General features: G+C 39.0%; 1 protein-coding gene and 1 non-coding gene across 2 annotated transcripts in view; both read left to right on the top strand.

Annotated features, from left to right (window-relative positions):
* Positions 1-1,583: 1,583 nt before the first annotated feature.
* LOC138425092 (cysteine-rich secretory protein 2) overlaps positions 1,584-22,417 on the top strand; it is a 28,777-nt gene continuing 7,943 nt past the window's right edge. The window contains exons 1-5 of the mRNA XM_069562712.1: positions 1,584-1,684; positions 5,150-5,186; positions 14,614-14,684; positions 18,952-19,068; positions 19,912-19,999. Of these exons, the coding sequence (XP_069418813.1) occupies positions 14,616-14,684; positions 18,952-19,068; positions 19,912-19,999 (274 nt within the window). The 5' untranslated portion in view covers positions 1,584-1,684; positions 5,150-5,186; positions 14,614-14,615. The remainder of the gene's footprint in view (positions 1,685-5,149; positions 5,187-14,613; positions 14,685-18,951; positions 19,069-19,911; positions 20,000-22,417) is intronic.
* TRNAC-GCA (transfer RNA cysteine (anticodon GCA)) lies at positions 4,488-4,559 on the top strand. The gene has a single exon. It is a non-coding gene; the product is annotated as a tRNA-Cys (tRNA).

The raw sequence follows: 22,417 nt of genomic DNA, 5'->3' as shown, positions 1-22,417 counted from the left end.
GAGATCCTGTTTGGAAAGGAGTGCCTCCTTTCTCAGCCACCTTCTGGGCATTTTGAATCCTCATATCTCCATCCTCCTCCTCCTCCTACTGTTCTGTTTAGGTGTGTGAGCAGACATTTATTTTTCCTCATCAAGTGATGGTAATGATGGTAAATGTGTAGGGTTTTCACGGTGCGTCCCTGGAAGGAGTCCACGGAGTTGAGCGAATAATTCAATTGGCCTGTAACTGCGCTAAGGTCATAAAGCCTGGTGACGTCGCCCCCACGTGGCTGGTGCGGTATTTTACAACAGCGGCAGGAGGGGCGAGCCAGCGGGTATCTGGCTGCCGCTCTGCAACAGAAGATCTTGGCTCTCCAACCAGGGTAAGAATTAGAGTGGACTGGAAAACTGGAAATGCCCAGGGCTGGGAAGTGGGATGAGTTCGAAGGGGTGAGGGGTCTTCTCATCCTCCACGCCTCTTCTCAGGGTGGTACATGAGCTGTTTCAGTTCAAACAGATGAAAGTGGGGTCAGTTTTGTTGCTCGGCGCCTAGCACAGAGGAACCTAACTGGGCTATGGTCCATAGGGTCGCAAGGAGCCCGACAAAACTGAAACGACTTAGATAGCACACACCTAGGCACCAAAGATTCGACATCCTCTCCAGGGTGTCCTATTGAAATTCTTTACCTATCTGAAAAGTAAATCGTTCAATGTATGTGAAACTCTCTGAGACAAAGCAGAAGGCTGAAGTCATTTCTAACTCTGGCTTTTCATGAGATCAAACTAAGAGCTTTGGTTTTTTATTTATATTTTGAATGAACAGTTATTAGAAACTGTCTATTATAAACAACTAGAATTATGGCTGTGGACTTTTCTAGAGTTTATGTAATCTGCTGGCTTTCAGGAAAAGATATGAATAAATATAGCTGGGACCTTCCTCCCAGATCCACTCAATACATGCCCAACTGTATATAGAAATTACTTTCTAGAGAGTGTATGGGTTGGAGGTATAAATAAGGAGTTGGGAGTCTTCAAAATATATTTTACATGTTATATTTGTATTTTGAAGCCTTCAAAATATCACAGTATACTGTGATATTCCAAGAAAATTAGCCAACCAACAGTTAACTGAGCTTTTTTAAGAAGGCCACGTCTTTGTTAATGTGCGAAGGAAATACCAGGACATCAAAACATGATTTGATCTCAGAAGGAGATTATGGTCTTACTGGGGTAAGATCCAATAAGTGCAGTAAATTATGAGAGAAAATATCAACTAAATCATTGAGTCAAATTTTAAGTTTGTGACAGAAATTGTTGATACTACCTATCTCTTCTTCCGGCTTCTCTGGTGGCTCAGATGGTAAAGAATCTGCCTGCAATGCAGGAGACTCAGTTTTGATCCCTGGGTCAAGAGGATCCCATGAAGAAGGGACTGGATACCCAGTCAATATTTTTTCTTGGAGAATTCCATGGACAAAGGAGTCTGGTGGGTTATAGTCCATGGGGAAACAAAGAGTCAGACACAGCTGAACAACTAATACTTCCACACACACACACCTCTTCTTCGTGTCTTTATTTTAAATGTTCTCTCTTCCCTTGCTCTAGGATTATGAAACCATACACCATGCTCTTCCTGCAGACACTGTAGAAGAACCATGTCACCCTGGTCTTAAAACATACGAAAGGGCACAGTGCTTTTCCATTTGTAAGTATTGAAGGAAAATAATGGGATCCATGAATGTGGGCTTAAAGGAATAAAATAGCAACTTTTCTTTAAATATACTCTCACAAAAAGTGTCATTGCTTTCATTGAGGCAACAAAAACGATTATAGGCTGGGTGAGTAAGAGAGTGGGGAGAGGAAGGAGGCAAAGAAGAGTATGTGGCATCTTTTGTCTATTGAATTATGGAATTATGGGTTACCTAATACAAACCTATAACATGATTAAGCTATACAAAATCATCAGGCTCAGGCTATGTCTTTCAGTGAGTGATGAGGATACAACATCCCAGATGTTAGATCATTTTCCTACAGTTAGCCAGAAAGTCTCCAGTGGCGCTGGGCCTTGAATGTAAGAATATATGATTAGATTATAATGATTTTTTTCCTCTGACACCTGGAAGTAAATGCAGGTTTTATAAACACTTCTAAAACCAGCAATTCAAACAGCGTGCATTTTTGAGAGAGAGTATGATCTCAACAGATTACTACTCATTGCAAAGGATAATAATAAAAATATCAATCATTTCCATTTATTGAGTATTCTATACCAGGCATTGTATTAGATGTTTTGTGTATATTATGCCAATAAGTGTCCAAAACAAACCTATGATATGATAATCCACAGTTTATAGAAAAGAAAACTAAAGCTCAGAAAAGATTTCCCAGAACTGATGCTTTCCAAAGACTATCCAATAAGCTATAGAAAGTTGGTAACTGGGAAGTAAAAGTCATGGAAAGCTGAGCCATGGATGTTCAGCTATAGGTAAGAGCTGGGTTACTGCCACAGTGATTAACCGGTCTTCAGTGCTTATTATAGAAACACTCAGCCAAAAGGCAGCATCTATCCCCAAGAAAAAGAAATGCAAAAAAGCAAAATGGCTTTTGAGGAGGCCTTACAAATAGCTGTGAAAAGAAGAGAAGCGAAAAGCAAAGGAGAAAAGGAAACATATTCCCATTTGAATGCAGAGTTCCAAAGAATAGCAAGGAGATATAAGAAAGCCTTCCTCAGCAATCAATGCAAAGAAATAGAGGGAAAAAATAGAATAGGAAAGACTGGAGATCTCATCAAGAAAATTAGAGATACCAAGGGAACATTTCATGCAAAGATGGGCTCTATAAAGGACAGAAATGGTATGGACCTAACAGAAGAAGAAGATATTAAGAAGAGGCTGCAAGAATACACAGAAGAACTGTACAAAAAAGATCTTCATGACCTGGATAATCACGATGGTGTGATCACTCACCTAGAGCCAGACATCCTGGAATGTGAAGTCAAGTGGGGCCTTAGGAAGTATCACTACGAACAAAGCTAGTGGAGGTGATGGAATTCCAGCTGAGCTATTTCAAATCCTGAAAGATGATGCTGTGAAAGTGTTGCACTCAATATGCCAGCAAATTTGGAGAACTCAGCAGTGGCTGCAGGACTGGAAAAGGTCAGTTTTCATTCCAATCCCAAAAACAGGCAATGCCAGAGAATGCTCAAACTACCGCACAATTGTACTCATCTCACATGCTAGTAAAGTAATACTCACAATTCCGCAAGCCAGGCTTCAGCAAGACGCGAACCGTGAACTTCCTGATGTTCAAGCTGGTTTTAGAAAAGGCAGAGGAACCAGAGATCAAATTGCCAACATCCGCTGGATCATGGAAAAAGCAAGAGAGTTCTAGAAAAACATCTATTTCTGCTTTATTGACAATGCCAAAGCCTCTGACTGTGTGGATCACAATAAACTGTGGAAAATTCTGAAAGAGATGGGAATACCAGACCACCTGACCTGCCTCTTGAGAAACCTGTTTGCAGATCAAGAAGCAACAGTTAGAACTGGACACGGAGAAACAGACAGGTTCCAAATAGGAAAAGGAGTACATCAAGGCTGTATATTGTCAACCTGATTATTTAACTTCTATGCAGAGTACATCATGAGAAACGCTGGACTGGAAGAAGCACAAGCTGGAATCAAGATTGCTGGGAGAAATATCAATAACCTCAGATATGCAGATGACACCACCCTTATGGCAGAAAGTGAAGAGGAACTAAAGAGCCTCTTGCTGAAAGTGAAAGAGGAGAGTGAAAAAGTTGGTTTAAAGCTCAACATTCAGAAAACATGGCATCTGGTCCCATCACTTCATGGCAAATAGATGGGGAAACAGTGTAAACAGAGGCAAAATTTATTCTTTTGGGCTCCAAAATCACTGCAGATGGTGATTGCAGCCATGAAATTAAAAGACGCTTACTCCTTGGAAGGAAAGTTATGAGCAACCTAGATAGCATATTCAAAAGCAGAGACATTACTTTGCCAACAAAGGTCCGTCTAGTTAAGGCTATGGTTTTTCCAGTGGTCATGTATGGATGTGAGAGTTGGACTATAAAGAAAGCTGAGCGCCGAAGAATTGATGCTTTTGAACTGTGGTGTTGGAGAAAACTGTTGAGAGTCCCTTAGACTGCAAGGAGATCCAACCAGTCCATCCTAAAGGAAATCAGTCCTGGGTGTTCACTGGAAGGACTGATGTTGAAGCTGAAACTCCAATATTTTGGCCACCTGATGCAAAGAGCTGACTCATTTGAAAAGACCCTGACCCTGGGAAAGATTGAAGGCAGGAGGAGAAGGGGACGACAGAGGATGTGATGGTTAGATGTCATCACCGACTCAATGGACATGAGTTTGGGTAAACTGGAAGTTCGTGATGGACAGGGAAGCCTGGAGTGGTGCAGTACATGGGGTCGCAAAGAGTTAGACATGACTGAGAGACTGAACTGAACTGAGATTTTAGTATGCATAGGGGCTTTCCTGGTGGCTCAGAGGTTAAAGCATCTGCCTGCAATGCAGGAGACCCAGGTTCGATCCCTGGGTTGGAAAGATCCCCTGGAGAAGGAAATGACAACCCACTCTAGTATTCTTGCCAGGAGAATCCCATGGACAGAGAAGCCTGGTGGGCTACAGTCCGTGGGATCGCACAGAGTCGGACACGACTGAGCGACTTCACTTACTTACTTAAGAAGAGTGAGAATATGCTTTGCTTGTGTGCATGCTCAGTTGCTCAGTCATATCTAATTCTTTGTGATCCTATAGACTGTACCTTGTCAAACTGCTCTGTCCATGGGATTCTCCAGGCAAGAACACTAGAATGGATTGCCATTTCCTCCTTCATGGGATCTTCCCTATCCCTACCTGCATTTCTGCATTGGCAGGCAGATTCTTTACCACTGAGCCACCTGGGAAGCCCTGTTCTTTACTTACTCATGTTAAAAGCTAACTGAAAGCTAAATAATGTCAAAAAAACAACATCAGATAACTGTCAATGAAATTGGAAGCCATTGGCATAAAAAAAAATTCTGTTTTGGAAATGTATTGATTTGGATTTACTTGCAAACCAGAATGTTCTAAAACAGAGATAGATGTAATAGATATTGTGCTCTAATATCCTCTGCACCCTTTTCTTCCTACAGACAAAGCAGACTCTTCATCCTGCTCTGAAAACCAACAGTAAGGCAAAACTCATTTATTTAAATGTGAACATTTTGTCAATCATTTTTATTTTGCCAGGGGTAAAATTATATGTTTAATAAATGTGTCCTTGATTTTCAAGCTTAATGGATAAGTGTTTATTGAAAGAATGATTTGGGGTCAATTCTACTCTTACTATGTCAAGTTGAAACAAGTGAATTTTTTACATCTGATTCTAAAATACATAATATAAGTTTCCATTTTTTTGAATATACAAGCTTCAATTTTTTACTTTGAAACAATTATACTAAAACTATATTCCCTAGAAAAATGTAAAATATGACAATTTGTTTATATTATATACCCTTCCGTGTTAGTGATTTTTATTACGAACATATACGTTTATATATTAACATAGGGATTGTTAAAATAAAGTATCTCCATTAGATGCAAAATGATTGATTTTTCCCAGTTGAAACTATATTTTCCTTTCAATGTGCATTGACTTGGACATCATAATTGGATGAAGGTTAATTTCTAACATTACTTTAGAACTTTTCATTGGCATAGGTCAATCAACTCTTCTAAGCCTCAACCCTTTCATTGGTTAAATACTGCCATACCCACCAAGGTATGAGAGTGAAGTTAGACAGTGCATTTTACCATGAACTATCCATAAATGTTCATTCCCCTCCCTCTGAAGATCATACTATTGAGCAGAAAGGCAATACACGGAATAAGTATCAATTGTCTACTCTTTACAAATTAATAAGACCTAAGAAGTACTGGCTTCCCTGGTAGCTCAGCTGGTAAAGAGTCCACCTGCAATGCAGGAGACCCCAGTTCAATTCCTGGGTCGGGAAGATCCCCTGGAAAAGTAATAGGCTACCCACTCTGGTAGTCAGGCCTGAAGAACTCCATGGACTGTATAGTTCATGGGGTCGCAAAGAGTCGGACATGACTGAATGACTTTCACAAGTACTGCAGATAAATAATTGAGAACTTTCTTTCCCTCCAAGAATTTGGGAATACCAATTTCATAGGAAGAGAGCTAATTGAGGTATCATTCCTTAATTTATAAACTGAGCAGTTTATATGACTAATAGTGGAGAGGTGTAAGGCTCGGAGAACCACACTCTGAAAAGGAGACTCAGGGACAGCCTCTAGTGGACTGACAAAGTTTATTATCCAATTGTGTAGTTTTTCAATTTTCAGGAAATAGAGCATAAGGCTGACTTGCACGTAGCCATTCCAGATAAACATTAAAGCATTCAAGCATAAAATACAGTTCCCACCACTCAAGCCATAACATAGCTTTGGCAAGACTCTAAAGGGAATCTTATCATGAAACAACAGTCCTTGCTCTCAGAAACAGGTGGTCAGAAGGAAGCCTTCGAATGCCTCAAGGCCAGGTGTATTGACCCTTGTCATGCATTCCTAGCCTCGGGCACTCAGTGAACACTCATAACCCTTTGTTATGCTCGTCCCAGCTTCCAGCCTTCGTCAGGAGTGGAGCAAATACATTCTCAGTATTTGCTCAAAGCCTTCCAGCCCCTCCACGTTTCCTCCCTTTTTTCTCAAGAACAAAGACTGCTGCAGCCATGGTGACTCCCGCTTTTTGGGCAGCGGTGGCTCGAGCACAGAACGTTCAGAATCCTGTAAGAACAATAACAAACAATAAACAGATCAGCGCATAAGAAGCCATCGTATGGGGTACCCAATTTTTTGGATTTAAAAAGGAAGTACTAGCAGATAGTGTATTATAGAAGTCAGTGTTATATAACACAGGGGAATGCTGCTGAAGGTAGACGTGATTGGTTGCTTCAGTTTCTCTATATCTAGATTAGTGTTTGATTTCGAACCTAAAAGATGTAACTTTATTTGTTCCCAAGGATATACAGTGGCATTGTATGGCATATTGGTCAAATAGAAAGTAATAAAATTCCAGTGACACCGCAACGTCAATTGTATCTGTAAAGCATGCAGATCATCCCCCACATACATAAGGGCGGCTTGTAGGTCATCTAAGCGTGTTTGTATTTGTTGATCTATCTGAGCTTGCCGGGCCCAGAGATCATGAGAATCCTTTTTCCAAGCAGTAATGAAATCATGATTTTGAGTAGAATTATACAATGCCATTCCAGGAACTGTACCAACAAGTACAACTGAAATAGTACCCGCTATGGCACCTATAATCCAGCCAATTAAGCGTTCGCTTCTTTTTAGGGATTCTCTCAGAACAGAAGACAACAACATGGAATCTGACCAAGGTTCAGAAATCTTAACTGGAACCCACAAATCAGTCTTTTGCCGGACTGAAAAAACACTGTCTTTAGTAACATTAATTGACACACTATGATTTAAACAAGTTACAAATGACACTCAGTACAGGACAGAACTGAGCCATTACTCCTAAATTGTCTAATAGCAGAAAGATAGGGCGCATTTACACAAGCATGAACATAGCTAGTATAATTATACTCAATAGTATAATTTTGTGGGATGGAAACATGTGCATAAGCATGTGAGACCCTAAACCGAGACAAAGAAGCAGGAATTTTCTAAAGATGCCAGTGTTCAGACCCCAGGACTGGACTGATTATCTGGGGTCTGGGAGGTGAAAGACCTCTGTTGTACCAGTACAAAAGTTTATCGCGTTGATGCCAAAGTCCTGTTTGTGTTCTGTTAAAACGTGGTGCTGAAACATTATACCATTGGCACGTGTTCTTATTTTTTTGTGATTCTGAGCAATTCACAAAGAGTCCATGAGGTCCCCAATCAACAAAAGTCATGTTAGCGTGAACAGAAACTTTTCCAAACCTTTCTCTACGGGTGGACCAGTCCATTCCCGGCACAGACGATTTTTTCTTCCAAGATACGTTGTCACAAGGAGGCTCAGAAGGCTTAAATAGATAGTGAGTGAAGTTGGCTATTTGTCCATGGTAGGTAGTCTCTGTCCAGTTGAGAACAAAGGTCATGGTAGCGAGCATTCCAAGACGGAAAGAGCCATTTGAGAAAGAGCAAGCCCACCATTGTGGATATAGGCAGAGACACAAAGGGAGGGCCCCGAAACAGATGGGGAGCACTGGATACATAAGTGTTAAGTTAACTGTCTTTCCTTCTTCTTCTTTTATTTGTGGTCCTAGATCCGACCAGGGGGCAGGAAAATGTAAGCTGTCATTTGTGAAAACCACAGGAGATGATTCTGTCCAATCCACCACTTGTAAAAGAGGCGGGTTGGGGATATAAGCCCAATAGATGGAATTACCGCTTACCCCAGAAGCACAGGTTAAAACGGCCATCATGGCCAGCAACAGTTTTTCCGGTGTTGCCTCACTGTTGGTCATCAACAGAGTATCTTCAGCTCGTCTGGACAGATTTTTCATTTGTGCCCAGGTCGGAAAAGGCGCATTGCGTCGGGGACGTTTCATTTTCTTGCCGTCTTTCCGTGTCATCTGTTGCAATTTCCGTTTTAGTGCTGTGACCGGTCGGGGGATGTGGAGCAAGGCCTGCCCATCTTCTGACTCTTCTGAGTGGGACCCACTGTTCGGTTCCATCATCTAAAATGACAAGACAATATCCCTTGCCTAGGAACTTAAGCGTTCCTGGCCGCCATTGATCAAGACATTTAACCCAAACAGCAGTTTGTTCAGGCATACGCGAGGGTGAATCAGAAAAATGTCACTCTGCTTGTGTTTCCTGACTGTGTAGAGGCAAATTAAAATAATTGATTGTTAAAAGGGCTATAGGCAAAATGGCTTTAGGTCCATAAGGGTCCCTTAGCTTATTCCCCCTGTTTTGTTTATTAAGAATGAACTTGAGTGTATGGTGGGCCCATTCAATGATGGCTTGGCCTTGAGGGTTGTACAGGATGCCAGTAAGAAGGCAAATACCCCATTGATGCATGAAATCACGAAAAGCATTGGCTGTAAAAGCAGGACCATTGTCTGTTTTGATGGAGGCAGGGATCCCCATCACTGAAAAACATTGTAGAAGGGCTATGACGGCAGCTTTAGTAGTCTTGGCACTGGAAGGAACTGCCCAAATGAAGCTGGAAAAGGTATCTATGACTACAAATAACAATTTAAAAGGGGGCAGTTTGTAATGTGTAAAATCAGCTTGCCATAATTCATTTGTTTGTAAGCCTCTAGTCCCTTGGGGACTAGTGGTCAAATGAAAGGGGGCACATGCCCATCCTGCCTTATTTTTATTTATAAAATAATTAGGTGTATTTATGAGAGGGTGTTTAGAAACAATATTGTTGATGATAAAAGAAGTATTTCGTAAGAAATTTTATAATTTTTTTTAAGGTGGGTTGGCCAATAACTTTTTTGGATAATTAGTAAGGGCTATTTGAATGGTAGCAGACACCTGGAGAGTATTATTAATTTTTGTTTTTGTCAAAGGTAGGTAAATCTGAGTAGGGTTATATCTAGCTATAGCGCACAAATGAGAGCGTGTAAGAAAAATGATTTTTTTTATCAAGTCTATATAGGAAATAATGTATTTAGTCTGGAATGGAGATATATTTTAATAGGGTGATTATTTTGTACTATAATGCAGTAGGAGATATCTTAGTATCAAAGACATATATTTGAAAATGGGAATTGTAATTAATATGGTAAACAAATGTTTGTTGAATTTTTTGTTTTATTAATTGTAATTTTTTTTAGCTTTAGGGGTAAGTTGTCAGGGACTATTTAAATTAGAGGAACTTTTTAATAATTTGAATAAGTTTTGTAAAGTATATGTGGGAATTTTTAAGGTAGGTCATAGTCAGTTAATATCTTTAAGAAGTTTTTGGAAATCATTAAGTGTTTGTAAATTATCTTTTTTAATAGAAAGTTTTTGTGGCTTTATAGTGGAGCGGTCTATAAGATATCTAAGATATTTAAAAGGGGAATGGTATTGTAATTTGTCTTTTGTTATTAGTAGCCCATGATTAGTTACATTAGTTATGACCTCATTATTTAATAAACTTAATTGAGATTTTGAGGGAGAAGCCAATAAAATGTCATCTATGTAATGAATGAGATATGTCTTAGGGAATTGTTGTCTGATGGGCTGTAAAATTTTATCAACAACAAATTGACAGACCGTAGGGGAGTTTATTACATCTTGGGGCAGGACTTATTGATATCGTTGAGCAGGGGATTGATTATTAATAGAAGGTATTGAGAAGGCAAAACGTTGTCTGTTGTTTGGATGTAAAGGTATAGTGAAAAAGCAATCTTGTAAATTAATAATCATAATAGCCCAGTCTTTAGGGACCATAGCAGGGCTTGGGAGTCTTGGTTGTGATGTCTCCATAGGAATCATTATAGTGTTAATATTTTTTTAATTTGTTAGCATTTTTTATTTATTTGATTTTTTTTAATGACAAAAATTGGTGAGTGTTATGGTGATTGAGTAGTTTCTGTTTTATTTTGTTGTAGTAGTTTAGCCACCAAAGTATGTAAAGCGGACTGTTTTTTTTTTGCTAGGGGCCACTGAGCTGTCTAGATAGGGTTATCAGACTTTTATTTTAACTTTAGTGGCTTTATCTCAGTGACCCTTAAGAAAAAGGTTTATTTAATTGTATAGTCGTTTGAGCTTGTTGTAGAAAGTTGTTTTTGGTTTTGTTTTGTTTTTTTTTTTTTTCACAAATTTAATGGTAATGGGGCAATGTATGGTTTAATGTAAGTGACTAATTGATCAGGGCCTAGGGCTTGTAAGTAAGATGAACTAACTTAAGTTTGAGCTGTATTTGTAGTTTTTATTTTCACTAACTGGTGTGAGGCTAAAATTGTAGGCCAATTTGAAGGCCATTTTTTGTTTTTATGATGGAAATATTTGTCCCAGTGTCTAACATTTTTTTTAAAGTTTTTTTTTTTTTTAATTTTAACATGGGCCTATTGATTATTTTTATAACAGTAGAAAGGGCTGTAGTAACGTTGGTATTTTTAAAGCCACCTGTTTTGGTGTTTGGTTTTTCATTAAGTTGGGGGCACATAAGGTAATAGCAATAGCTGAGCAAATCTGTCACCTTTTTGTAAATATAACTTATGAGTCACATGTAACATTATTGTAATTTTATCTGTGTAATTTTTATCAGTGATCTCAGTATGTACAATTATCTCACGCATGGTGTTGTTGTTTTGTCTCAACAGGAGGCCTACAGTATTTTTTTGGTATAGGACCAAAATATTTAGTTAAGATTTTTATAGGATTATTTATCATTAATAATTTTATATCTCGGGGAGCAGGAATGTCTATACATGTGTTGTGCCTGGTAGCCTCTGTTAATTTAGTAATATTTGGTCGTCTTTTTTGTTTAACGGGGCTAGAGGAGAGCCCCTGTTTTAGTTTTTTGAAGGAGGTGTCTGAATGGGTAAAGTATTATCTTGTTTATCAAATTTGGAGTGGCATTTATTTAGTCAATGATTTTTTTTTTTTTTTAATATCTTGGGCAGAGGCCGGGGGGCTTTGTTTTAATAGCCCTTTTTTTGTCAGGAGAAAGACCTGTTTGTCGAGGCAAGTGATACTGTTTTTGCATATGTCTTGGTGTGTCGTAGTTAAAACATTTAACTTTAGACTTTTGGGAAATATTTAAGGTTTTTAAAGCGGCTATTTTAGCTTTATGTTGAATCGTCTCTACGTTTTTGTAGGCTTTTGAGTATTTTATAACTTTTTTGTTTTTTAATAGGTCTGATAATAGCCTGACAATTTTTATTAGCATTATCAAAAGCCAGTTGTTTTAAAATGATTTTTTGCAAAAGTGTATCTTTAAGACTGTGATCAATGGCCTCTTTTAATTTATCAATAAATTGAGCATGTTTTTTAGTTGGTCTCTGTAATATTTTTATAAAAGATCTATCAGAGGTGAAACTGTCGATCTTAGCCCATGTTTTGATAGCTATTTTTTTAATCTAGTATAACATGGGCGGCTGTACAAATTGTAATTGTGCAGCAGTTTTAGCCATAGCTCTGGTGTCAGTGAGAATCTTAAAATTTAGCCTAGCAGTATTTTTTGTTGTTTTGTTGTTTTTGTCAGATTAATTTGGCTTTATCTATGACCCACATTTGCCATTGTAGTAGTTGTTGTGGAGTCATAACTATTTTAGCAACTGTAAAAAAATTTGTATGAAGCCATTGATTTGCCCAGCCCTTAAGAAATTTTGTATAGTAGGGTGAGGTAGGTCTATATAACATACATGTCTTTTTGAATTGCATGAGCAAACCAAAATCAGGTGATTGTCATTGATTATGTCTAGGTTGAGGATTATTAAGTTGGACCGGAAAAGCCCACGCACAAAGAGGCATGTCTCAAGGAGGAATGCTAGGAAATAGGGGAGCAGTAGCAGCAGTGGACAGCGTTGCAGCGGGCGAAAGGCCGGTGTTAGAGGCTTGTTAATATGAGCTCGCAAAAAGCAAGGCAAAGGCGGATCAGGGGCCTCTGGCAAAGTTGATTGTTTAACTGCTTTCAGCACCTGTGACTCTTGTTTGTCTGTAATCTGTTCTAGCATGACATTTTTTTAATTTAAAACCTCTGATAGATCTTTTTTTTTTTTAATTTACATTTATGTAGGGATCGAACAGTTTTAACTTCAAATCTTTTTTTGAGCCATCTAATTGTTTTATAACAGCCCGTAAAAGAGACTAAGTTACCCACCATTGGGGGGGAATTTTTATCTCCTGTCTATAAGTTTTTAAAACATTATTTTTTATTTTGGTCTAAGTTTGTAAATCTAAGGTGGGTTTTTTTTTTTTGGAAACCATGGATTATATTTAACCACTGTCTGGTAACAGCTAGTTAACTGTTTTTTTAGGCAGATTAACCCCGTATTGTTTTAAGAAATGATGTATGAGATGAACAAAAGGAATTTTATTTGTCTGATGTCCCATTCTGTTTACTTTGCTTTTGTAGGAGTGTGGCCCTTTTTTAAAATTAGTCTGTTGTTTTGAGCCCCATGTTGGGCGCCAGTTGTAAGGCTCGAAGAACCGCACTCTGAAAAGGACACTCAGGGACAGCCTCTAGTGGACTGACAAAGTTTATTATTCAATTGTGTAGTTTTATAATTTTCAGGAAATAGAGCATAAGGCTGACTTGCACGTAGCCATTCCAGATAAACATTAAAGCATTCAAGCATAAAATACAGTTCCCACCGCCCAAGCCATAACATAGCTTTGGCGAGACTCTATAGGGAGTCTTATCATGAAACAACAGTCCTTGCTCTCAGGAACAGGTGGTCAGAAGGAAGCCTTCGAATGCCTCAAGGCCAGGTGTATTGACCCTTCGTCATCCATTCCCAGCCTTGGGCACTCAGTAAACGCTCATAACCCTTTGTTATGCTCTTCCCAGCTTCCAACCTTCGTCATAAGTAGAGCAAATACATTTTCAATATTTGCTTAAAGCCTTCTAGCTCCTCCACAGAGAGGGAATATGAGTTCTTCCTAAACTTAGTTCTTGTTGCTTCATCTAAAGGATCAAGGATTTTTTGGCACATTGAGGAAGAAATGGACGCGTGATGAATTGATGGTGATAAAGTGTAGTTTTTTGACACCTGGGCAACCCAGTACTAAGTGTGATTTTAAAAGTTAATAAAAGATACTAAACCACCTTTCTGCCTCATCATGGATTCAGCAGATTTGAACAGCCTGGACTTTCAGTACATTTGTTCTATTTGCATTTTTTCTATACTGGGAAATTTGATAATATAGACAAGTCTAAGGAAAAAAATAAACATAACTTCTAATGCCTCCGTTGGAGAAATAACTGCTAATAAAGTATTTGTACATTTATTTCTGTGTAGTCACAACCCTGAAATCTTGATTAGAGTTGCTTGTAAATAAAAGGACAAATATCTAGTTTTCATAGAGAAGAGGAAACTAAAAGATGGTATACACTGAAAATAAGCTTTCCCCAAAATTGAACTGAATAATCAATTGTGGCTATTGTTCTGTTGCTCAGTTGTGTCTGACTCCTTGCACCTGCATGAACTGTAGCATACCAGGCTTTTCTGTCCTTCACCATCTCCTGAAGCTTGCTCATATCCATTGAATCACTTATGCCCTCCAACCATCTTATCCTCTGTCATCCCCTTCTCCTCCTGCCTGCAATAATCAATGAAGGATCATAATTATCTGTGAAGAAATCGGGTTTTTTCCCCATATTTTCTTTCTGATGAGTTCAGGAGCAATAGAACTGGGCAGAAAGAAAGACAGAATGTCCCTTGCCTTTACAGGTGTAATTCAAAGGCAACTGTCACGTTCTTTAGCTTATTGTTTCTATCAGAGACGGGGTGGTTCCACTATGATTCCTCCGGCACCGTATGGTAGTTCTCTCTTGTTATATTACTTATGAATGTGGGAACCACCGCTCAGTTGAGATAACCAATATCATTACCTTCGTTCTTCCGTCTTAGTCAGAGGTCCCTGTACCACATGTTTTGATGCAGATCTGTGTTCTCTTTGACTTGCTTCCTAGCAATGGCTTTGCTCCCAGTGGTGCTGTTTCTGACCGCTGTGCTGCTTCCATCTTTCCCCACCGAAGGAAAGGTAAGGTTCAAGTCAAAAATCTCTCCCGAACTCTTTGGGATGAGAAAAAGTGAGAAGTGGAGAGTGGAAAAAGTGAGTGTCTGGTACATCATAGAGTACCCACCCATAGCTCAAAGAACTTAATTATCTAGATGAAAGTTTAAGGATGCTATCGGTCACACAAGGCAGTTGTGAAGACTTGAAATGTGACTTTTCCATAACAAGCCAAAATATGGACCAAATGTCAAAGATTTAGTATTTAAATATATATATATTTCAGTATTTTTATATTGGGTACATGATGGAATGATCTGGAAAATTAATATAGTAGGTCTTTGGGGTTGTTGTAAAGACATGAACAGGTGGCTTTGCACATAGAAATCTATTCTCTCACAGTTCTGAAGGCCAGAAGTGTGACATCCAGGTATCAGCAGGGCTGTGCTCCCTCTGGAGGACCAGAGAGGAAGTCTGTTCGGTGTCTCTCTCCTAGCTTCTGGGGTTCCTACCAGTCCTTGGTGTCCTTGGCTTGTGGCTACATCACTGCCATCTCTGCCTCCATCTTCACATCGCCTTCTCCTCTCTGTGTCTCTAATAAAGACACGTGTCATTGGATTCATTTTTCATTCAGTGTTGGTCCCTGTCCTTTGGAACATTATAAGCAGACGGGAGAAATGGACGCATGATGAGATGGTGGTGATAAAATGCAGTCAGACCCATGTTCATAGTGTTTTCAGAGCTTTGAGGGGACTCAGTGCCAAAGAATGTTCAAACTACTACACAACTGCACTCATCTCAGTTCAGTTCAGTTCAGTCGCTCAGTCGTGTCTGACTCTTTGCGACCCCATGAACTGGGAGGCACGCCAGGCCTCCCTGTCCAACTCCAACTCCCAGAGCCTACCCCAAACTCATGTCCATTGAGTCGATGATGCATTAAAAAACATGAGTCTCTGCTTTTTAATATGCTGTCTAGGTTGGTCGTAACTTTCATCTCACATGCTAGCAAAGTAATACTCAAAATTCTCCAAGCCAGGCTTCAACAGTACATGAACCAAGAACTTCCAGATGTTCAATCTGGATTTAGAAAAGGCAGAGGAACCAGAGATCAAATTGCCAACATCCATTGTATCGTCAAAAAAAGCAACCAAGTTTCAGAAAAACATCTGCTTTGTTGACTACATCAAAGCCTTAGACTGTGTGGATCACAACGAACTGTGGAAAATTCTTCAAGATATGGGAATACCAGACCACCTTACCTGCCTCCTGAGAAATGTGTATGCAGGTCAACAAGCAACAGTTAAACATGGAACAACAGACGGGTTCCAAAGTATGTCACGGCTGTATATTGTCACCCTGCTTATTTAGGTTATATGCGGAGTACATCATGCAAAATGCTGGGCTGGATGAAGCACAAACTGTAATCAAGATTTCCAGGAGAAATATCAATAACTTCAGAAACGCAGATGGCACCACCCTTACGGCAGAAAGTGAAGAATTACTAAAGAGCCCCTTGATGAAAGTGAAAGAGAAGAGTGAAGAGTTGGCTTAAAACTCAACACTCAAAAAACTAAGATTATGGCATCTGGTCCCATCACTTCATGCCAAATAGGTGGGAAACAATGGAAACCGTGATAAACTTTTTTTTTTGGAGGAGGGGGGAGTGGTTCCAAAATCACTGCAGATGGTGACTGCAACCATGAAATTAAAAGATGCTTGCTCCTTGGAAGAAAAGTTATGACAAACCTAGACAGCATACTAAAAAGCAGAGACATTACTTTGCCAACAAAGGTCCACCTAGTCAAAGCTATAGTTTTTCCAGTAGTCATGTATGTATGTGAGAGTTGGACTATAAAGAAAGCTGAGTGCCAAAGAACTGATGCTTTTAAACTGTGGTGTTGGAGAAGACTCTTAAGAGTCCCTTGGACTGCAAGGAGATCCAACTAGTCCATCGTAAAGGAGATCAGTCCTGGGTGTACATTGGAAGGACTGATGCTGAAACTGAAGCTCCAATACTGGGTACCTGATGTGAAGAACTGACTCATTTGAAAAGACCCTGGTGCTGAGAAAGATTGAAGGCAGGAAGAGAAGGGGGCAACAAGGATGAGATGGTTGAATGGCATCAACGACTCAATGAACATGAGTTTGAGTGAACTCCAGGAGCTGGTGATGGACAGGGAGGCTGGTGTGCTGCAGTCCATGGATTCTCAAAGAGTTGGACATGACTGAGTGACTGAACTGAACTGATGGGACTCAGTACTAGAGGAGCATACAATAACTTATCCCAAGGTGTCAAGGGAAAATCAACAAAGTACCCCATCTGTTCAGACTTACACTTCAAAATTTTACCCATGCTTATGTAATACCAGCCTTTTTTATAAATTTAGGCTATCCAATTGTTAGACCTTATGGGAACAATTCACACACCCTACTCCATCTCCAGGTTTAGGACTCAACCCTCCCCCAGCACACACACACAATGATACACCAAGAATATCTGCACCTGGTTTAATACCTTATCAATTATATTTCTGTTACTAAAAGGAACAAAGCCAGGAATGGTACACTGATTGGATGGTTTTGCTTCCTCCAAATGGCCTTAGAGATTTTTTTTAATGGAGTCTTTTGAGTGATTCCATAAAATCTACCTATAACAGAGTCATTTTACTAGAGTATTGAATGCACTTTGACCCTAAACATTATTGATCTAAAGACATTTATTGACTTTATTGACTATGCCAAAGCCTTTGACTGTGTGGATCACAATAAACTGTGGAAAATTCTGAAAGAGATGGGAATACCAGACCACCTGACCTGCCTCTTCAGAAACCTGTATGCAGGTCAGGAAGAAACAGTTAGAACTGGACTTGGAACAACAGACTGGTTCCAAATAGGAAAAGGAGTACATCAAGGCTTTATATTGTCACCCTGCTTATTTAACTTATACGCAGAGTACATCATGAGAAATGCTGGGCTGGAAGAAGCACAAGCTGGAAGATTGCTGGGAGAAATATCAATAACTTCAGATATGCAGATGACACCACTGTTATGGCAGAAAGTGAAGAGGAACTAAAAAGCCTCTTGATGAAAGTGAAAGTGGAGAGTGAAAAAGTTGGCTTAAAACTCAACATTCAGAAAACGAAGATCATGGCATCCGGTCCCATCACTTCATAGCAAATAGATGGGGAAACAGTGGAAACAGTGTCAAACTATTTTTTGGGGCTCCCAAATCACTGCAGATGGTGATTGCAGCCATGAAATTAAAAGACGCTTACTCTTTGGAAGGAAAGTTATGACCAAGCTAAATAGCATGTTAAAAAGCAGAGACATTGCTTTGCCAACAAAGGTCCATCTAGTCAAGGCTATGGTTTTTCCAGTGGTCATGTATGGATGTGAGAGTTGGACTGTGAAGAAAGCTTAGCGCTGAAGAATTGATGCTTTTGAATTGTGGTGCTGGAGAAGATTCTTGAGAGTCCCTTGTACTGCAAGGAGATCCAACCAGTCCATTCTGAAGGAGATCAGCCCTGGGATTTCTTTGGAAGGAATGATGCTAAAGCTGAAACTCCAGTACTTTGGCCACCTCATGCGAAGAGCTGACTCATTGGAAAAGACTCTGATGCTGGGAGGGATTGGGGGCAGGAGGAGAAGGGGACGACCGAGGATGAGATGGCTGGATGGCATCACCGACTCGATGGACATGAGTTTGAGTGAACTCCGGGAGTTGGTGATGGACAGGGAGGCCCGGCGTGCTGCGATTCACGGGGTCACAAAGCATCGGACACGACTGAGTGACTGCACTGAACTGAAAGACATTCCTTCTCTAAGAACTGATACCATATCAGGTATCAGTTAAGTCCAGGGTGACTTAAAGTCCAGGGTGAGTCTTGAGTCCCGCTCTTGTCCCCCGCTGCAGCATGCAGATAAATCTGCCTTAATGTTCCTGTTGTATGCTTTCCTAGGCATATTATAAAACATTATAAAGCATTATCACTCGTATATTGAGAAAAATCACCTTTGAGAGTTCCCCTGAAACTCGAAATTGGCATTTGTGGCTTCAAAAGAGTTTTCAATTTGTCATGCCATGAATTACATCCCCATTCTCAAAGCTTCAAGCTATCTCTTTCCTATTTGTCATTACTTTGGCTCAGTTCATTGACAGTGCTTACCAATTCACAGTGTCCTGAATGGAACATTTTGTAAAGTAATCCCTGGTTCCTTAAATTAACTTATTGCCTCTTAAATGCAATTTTTAAAAAATGTTTTAAAAAATAACCTTACTTTTCTTTTCCTTTAGGATCCATCCTTTACTGCTTTGATAACCACTCAAACTCAAGTCCAAAGAGAAATTGTAAATAAACACAATGAACTAAGGAAATCAGTCTCTCCACCTGCCAGCAACATGCTAAAGATGGTAAGAAGCAGGAATATAAAGAAAATAGTGTGAGCCACAGTTGGTAAGAGTAAGCAGCTGGTAACTGGCCTGTCTTAAAAATTTTGTGGCTTACAAATTTCCGTCTCTATTTTTTTATTTCATTTAGCTGTGTCATGGGCAGGGCAGAAATGAGTTTCCCTTTATAATGGTTGAATAGCTTGTCAAAGTAATAAGACAATGAAATTGGGAGGCAGACCTAGAAGCCAAATCTTCAGACATCAAATGTGAAGTCATTACATTTTTTTTTTTTTGTTCACTATCTTCCTCAGTCGAAAATGAACAAATCTATCTTTCAGGATCAATGCCTTTTAGGGTGAATATTATAACATCCCATTTTCCAGGAAATAGTCCATAAAAACTATCACCTCCCATATGGACACAGTGGGCTTCAAATGGAATTGGCAATAACCTGCGTCTGCTTATTACCATTGAAATGTAGTTACGCTCCCTCACATGTTAATTAGTATTAAGAGTAGCACCATTACTAAAAGATCTTAGGTGTGCCTGCTATGCTATCATAGTCAGACAATATTGTATTATCTTAGGTGTTTCTTTCGTTAAATATATCACCTGGGGACTTATCTTTGTATGGTAGCTAGCACTGGGGCAGATAAAGACACACATATGCAAATAAAAAGATATTTTAATACCAATGACAATTAGATAATGTTATAACTTAGATGATAATATAACTTTTTGGCCAACCTAGCATATCTGCAGAAGTTTTAAAGTAGTGCAAAATCAGCCTACCAATCAGATTTTAAAGCGTGTACTTCATTGGAGTTGAATCTTAGTGCATTTTGTTTTTCTTGGGACGTTTAGGAATGGAGCAGAGAAGTGACAGCAAATGCCCAGAAGTGGGCAAACAAGTGCACTTTAGAACACAGCGATCCAAATGAACGAAAGACCAGTACGTACATCAATAAATGTTTTCTGAATAAATGAGTAAAGAAAATACTAGACGCATAAGATAGACTGCTCTGGGGCATTGTACTAAGAAGACTTTGTGAATAAATATATGGCTGTATGTTTAAAATAAAATGTCTGTATATAGAGAAATACATACTAGTACACACAAAAGTACTATATTGTGTTGGTTGACTGTTTCCATTATACAGATTTATTTCTTAAGCAGCATCTCATTTGTTCCTCTTGACCAGCTCATGGTAAAGAGGCCATGCATAATCATTTTTCCAATTTTCAAGACTGAAAAATAAGGATGTGAAGGAATGTATTATGAAAAACATAACAGGAAAGAGTGTCATACGTTGAAAAATTAACCAGGCTTCCTAATTTCTCACCCTTTGCCTTTTTTGTGCAGCTGTTTGGTGTTTTGAAATTTGCATTCCCAAAATGTATTAAAATATGTTGAATTGTTCCTAAATTTTACACTAAAAATATATAAGCTTTTTAAAATCAGGATTGATATTTTGGGTGTGTTGATTCATTTTATACATTTCTGATAACAAACTGTCAAATATTTCATATAGACTATGTGCCTATAATGTATAGAATAATAGACTCAAAAAAATTATAAGACATATCAAGGATCATAAAAACCATGGAAGAAAAAAAACTTGTATGCATAAACATTACATAAAATATTTTACATTATCAAGCATGATATGTACATAGACAAGCCCAGTTTAAAAGCAGTGAATAGCTTACCTGTTACTTCAGCAGAATTATTATTGTTTATATTATTGGATGCAAGCATTATGATGAAATTACAAGAAGTGACTGCATTCAGTAGAATATTGGAACAAATGGCCTTAAAAATCCAAGTTTACTGTTAGATTCTTAGTTTCTGTCTTTCCTTATTAAAGGAGATATTCAGAAACGTTTTATACTCTCTTTAAGGAGCACACAGACATTGTATTTCAAGTCACCAAAGTGTAAATATTAAATGAGGGCTAAAAAAGGTAGGGAAAATTTTCTGGACGACAAGGCACTTATTTCTTTGTCAAATTCTTTTTTGTGGTAAGGACACATTTTTTTCAATTTTTAAAAAAGATATTATGATAGTAAAGACTCAACATGCGATCTACTCTCTTAAGAAATGTTTAAATGTGTAATACAATATTGTTAACTACAGATTCCTTGTTGTCCATCAGATATCTAGAACTTAGTCATCTAGTTTCCCTGAAAGTTTATGCCCATTGTTTAGTAACTCCCCATTCTCCCTTCCCCCAAGCCCAGCAACCACCATGCTACTTTTAGGTTCTATGAATGTAACCAGCATGCCACGTTTAGATTCTATGAGATACTTCACAACGATGGAATCAGGCACTAGTTGTCTTTCTGTGACTAGGTAATTTCACTTAGCGTAATGTTCTCAGGGCTGATCCATGCTGTTGCGTGTTGTAGAATTTCCTTCTTTTCTAAGGATGAATGATATTCCACTGTATGTATAGACCACGTTTGGTTTATCTATTCATCTGCTGATGAACCCTTAGGTTGTTCCCACATCTTGGCTGTCAGGAATAGTGCTGCAATGAACATAATAGTGCAAATATCTCCTCGAGATCCTGATTTCAGTTCTTGTGGATAAATACTCAAACTCAGGACTGCTGGATCATTTGATAGTTCTACTTTTAATTTTTTGAGGAAGCTCCATACTGTTTCTCACAGCAACTGTACCACTTTGCATTCTCACCAGCAGAATATACAAGGATTCCAATTTCTCCACATCCTTGCTATCGTGTGCTGTCTTTTTTTTTTTTGTTTAATAACATCTTGAACCAGGGGTAAGGTTATATATTTCACTCTGGTTTTGATCTGCATTTTCCTGATGATTACTGACTTTTGAGTCCCTTTGCATATACCTGTTGGCCATTTGTACATTATCTTTGGAACAATGCCTCTTCAAGTCCACTGTGGTCAGAAAAGATTCTCAATCATTTCCTCAGGAAGCTCTCAGGGGAAAAAAAAAAAATAAAGGACTTCTGGACATTCCATCCACTTCTCTCTCTCCCCAGAGAAAGGCTGGCCACTAGGGTATTTTGTTTGCTCACTCTGTGCTGAACCAGGAAGGAAAGTTATGGCAACCGCCAGCCCAAATCTCTGTCTCTGTTCTTACTAGCCCCAGACCGTGAATTTATGCTAGGTCTTGTGAGCATTCCAAAACAGGCAAATGAGGAGGCAGTTGCTCAGGCAGCCTCTGGAAAATGTGTGGCATCAGATAAGCAAACCAACTTCTACCCTCCCCAGGGAGAAGCAGGCAGTTGAGGTCTTTTTCTGCTTATCCTGTGCTGAGCTGTAGAAAAGGGTTATGATATCTCTCAATCCAAATTGCCAACTCTGTTCTCCCCTAGGGAGCAAGACAATG

This window comes from Ovis canadensis, chromosome 20 (assembly GCF_042477335.2).
Source record: "Ovis canadensis isolate MfBH-ARS-UI-01 breed Bighorn chromosome 20, ARS-UI_OviCan_v2, whole genome shotgun sequence".
Classification (NCBI taxonomy): Eukaryota; Metazoa; Chordata; class Mammalia; order Artiodactyla; family Bovidae; genus Ovis; species Ovis canadensis.
This window is presented reverse-complemented; position numbering and strand designations above follow the sequence as displayed.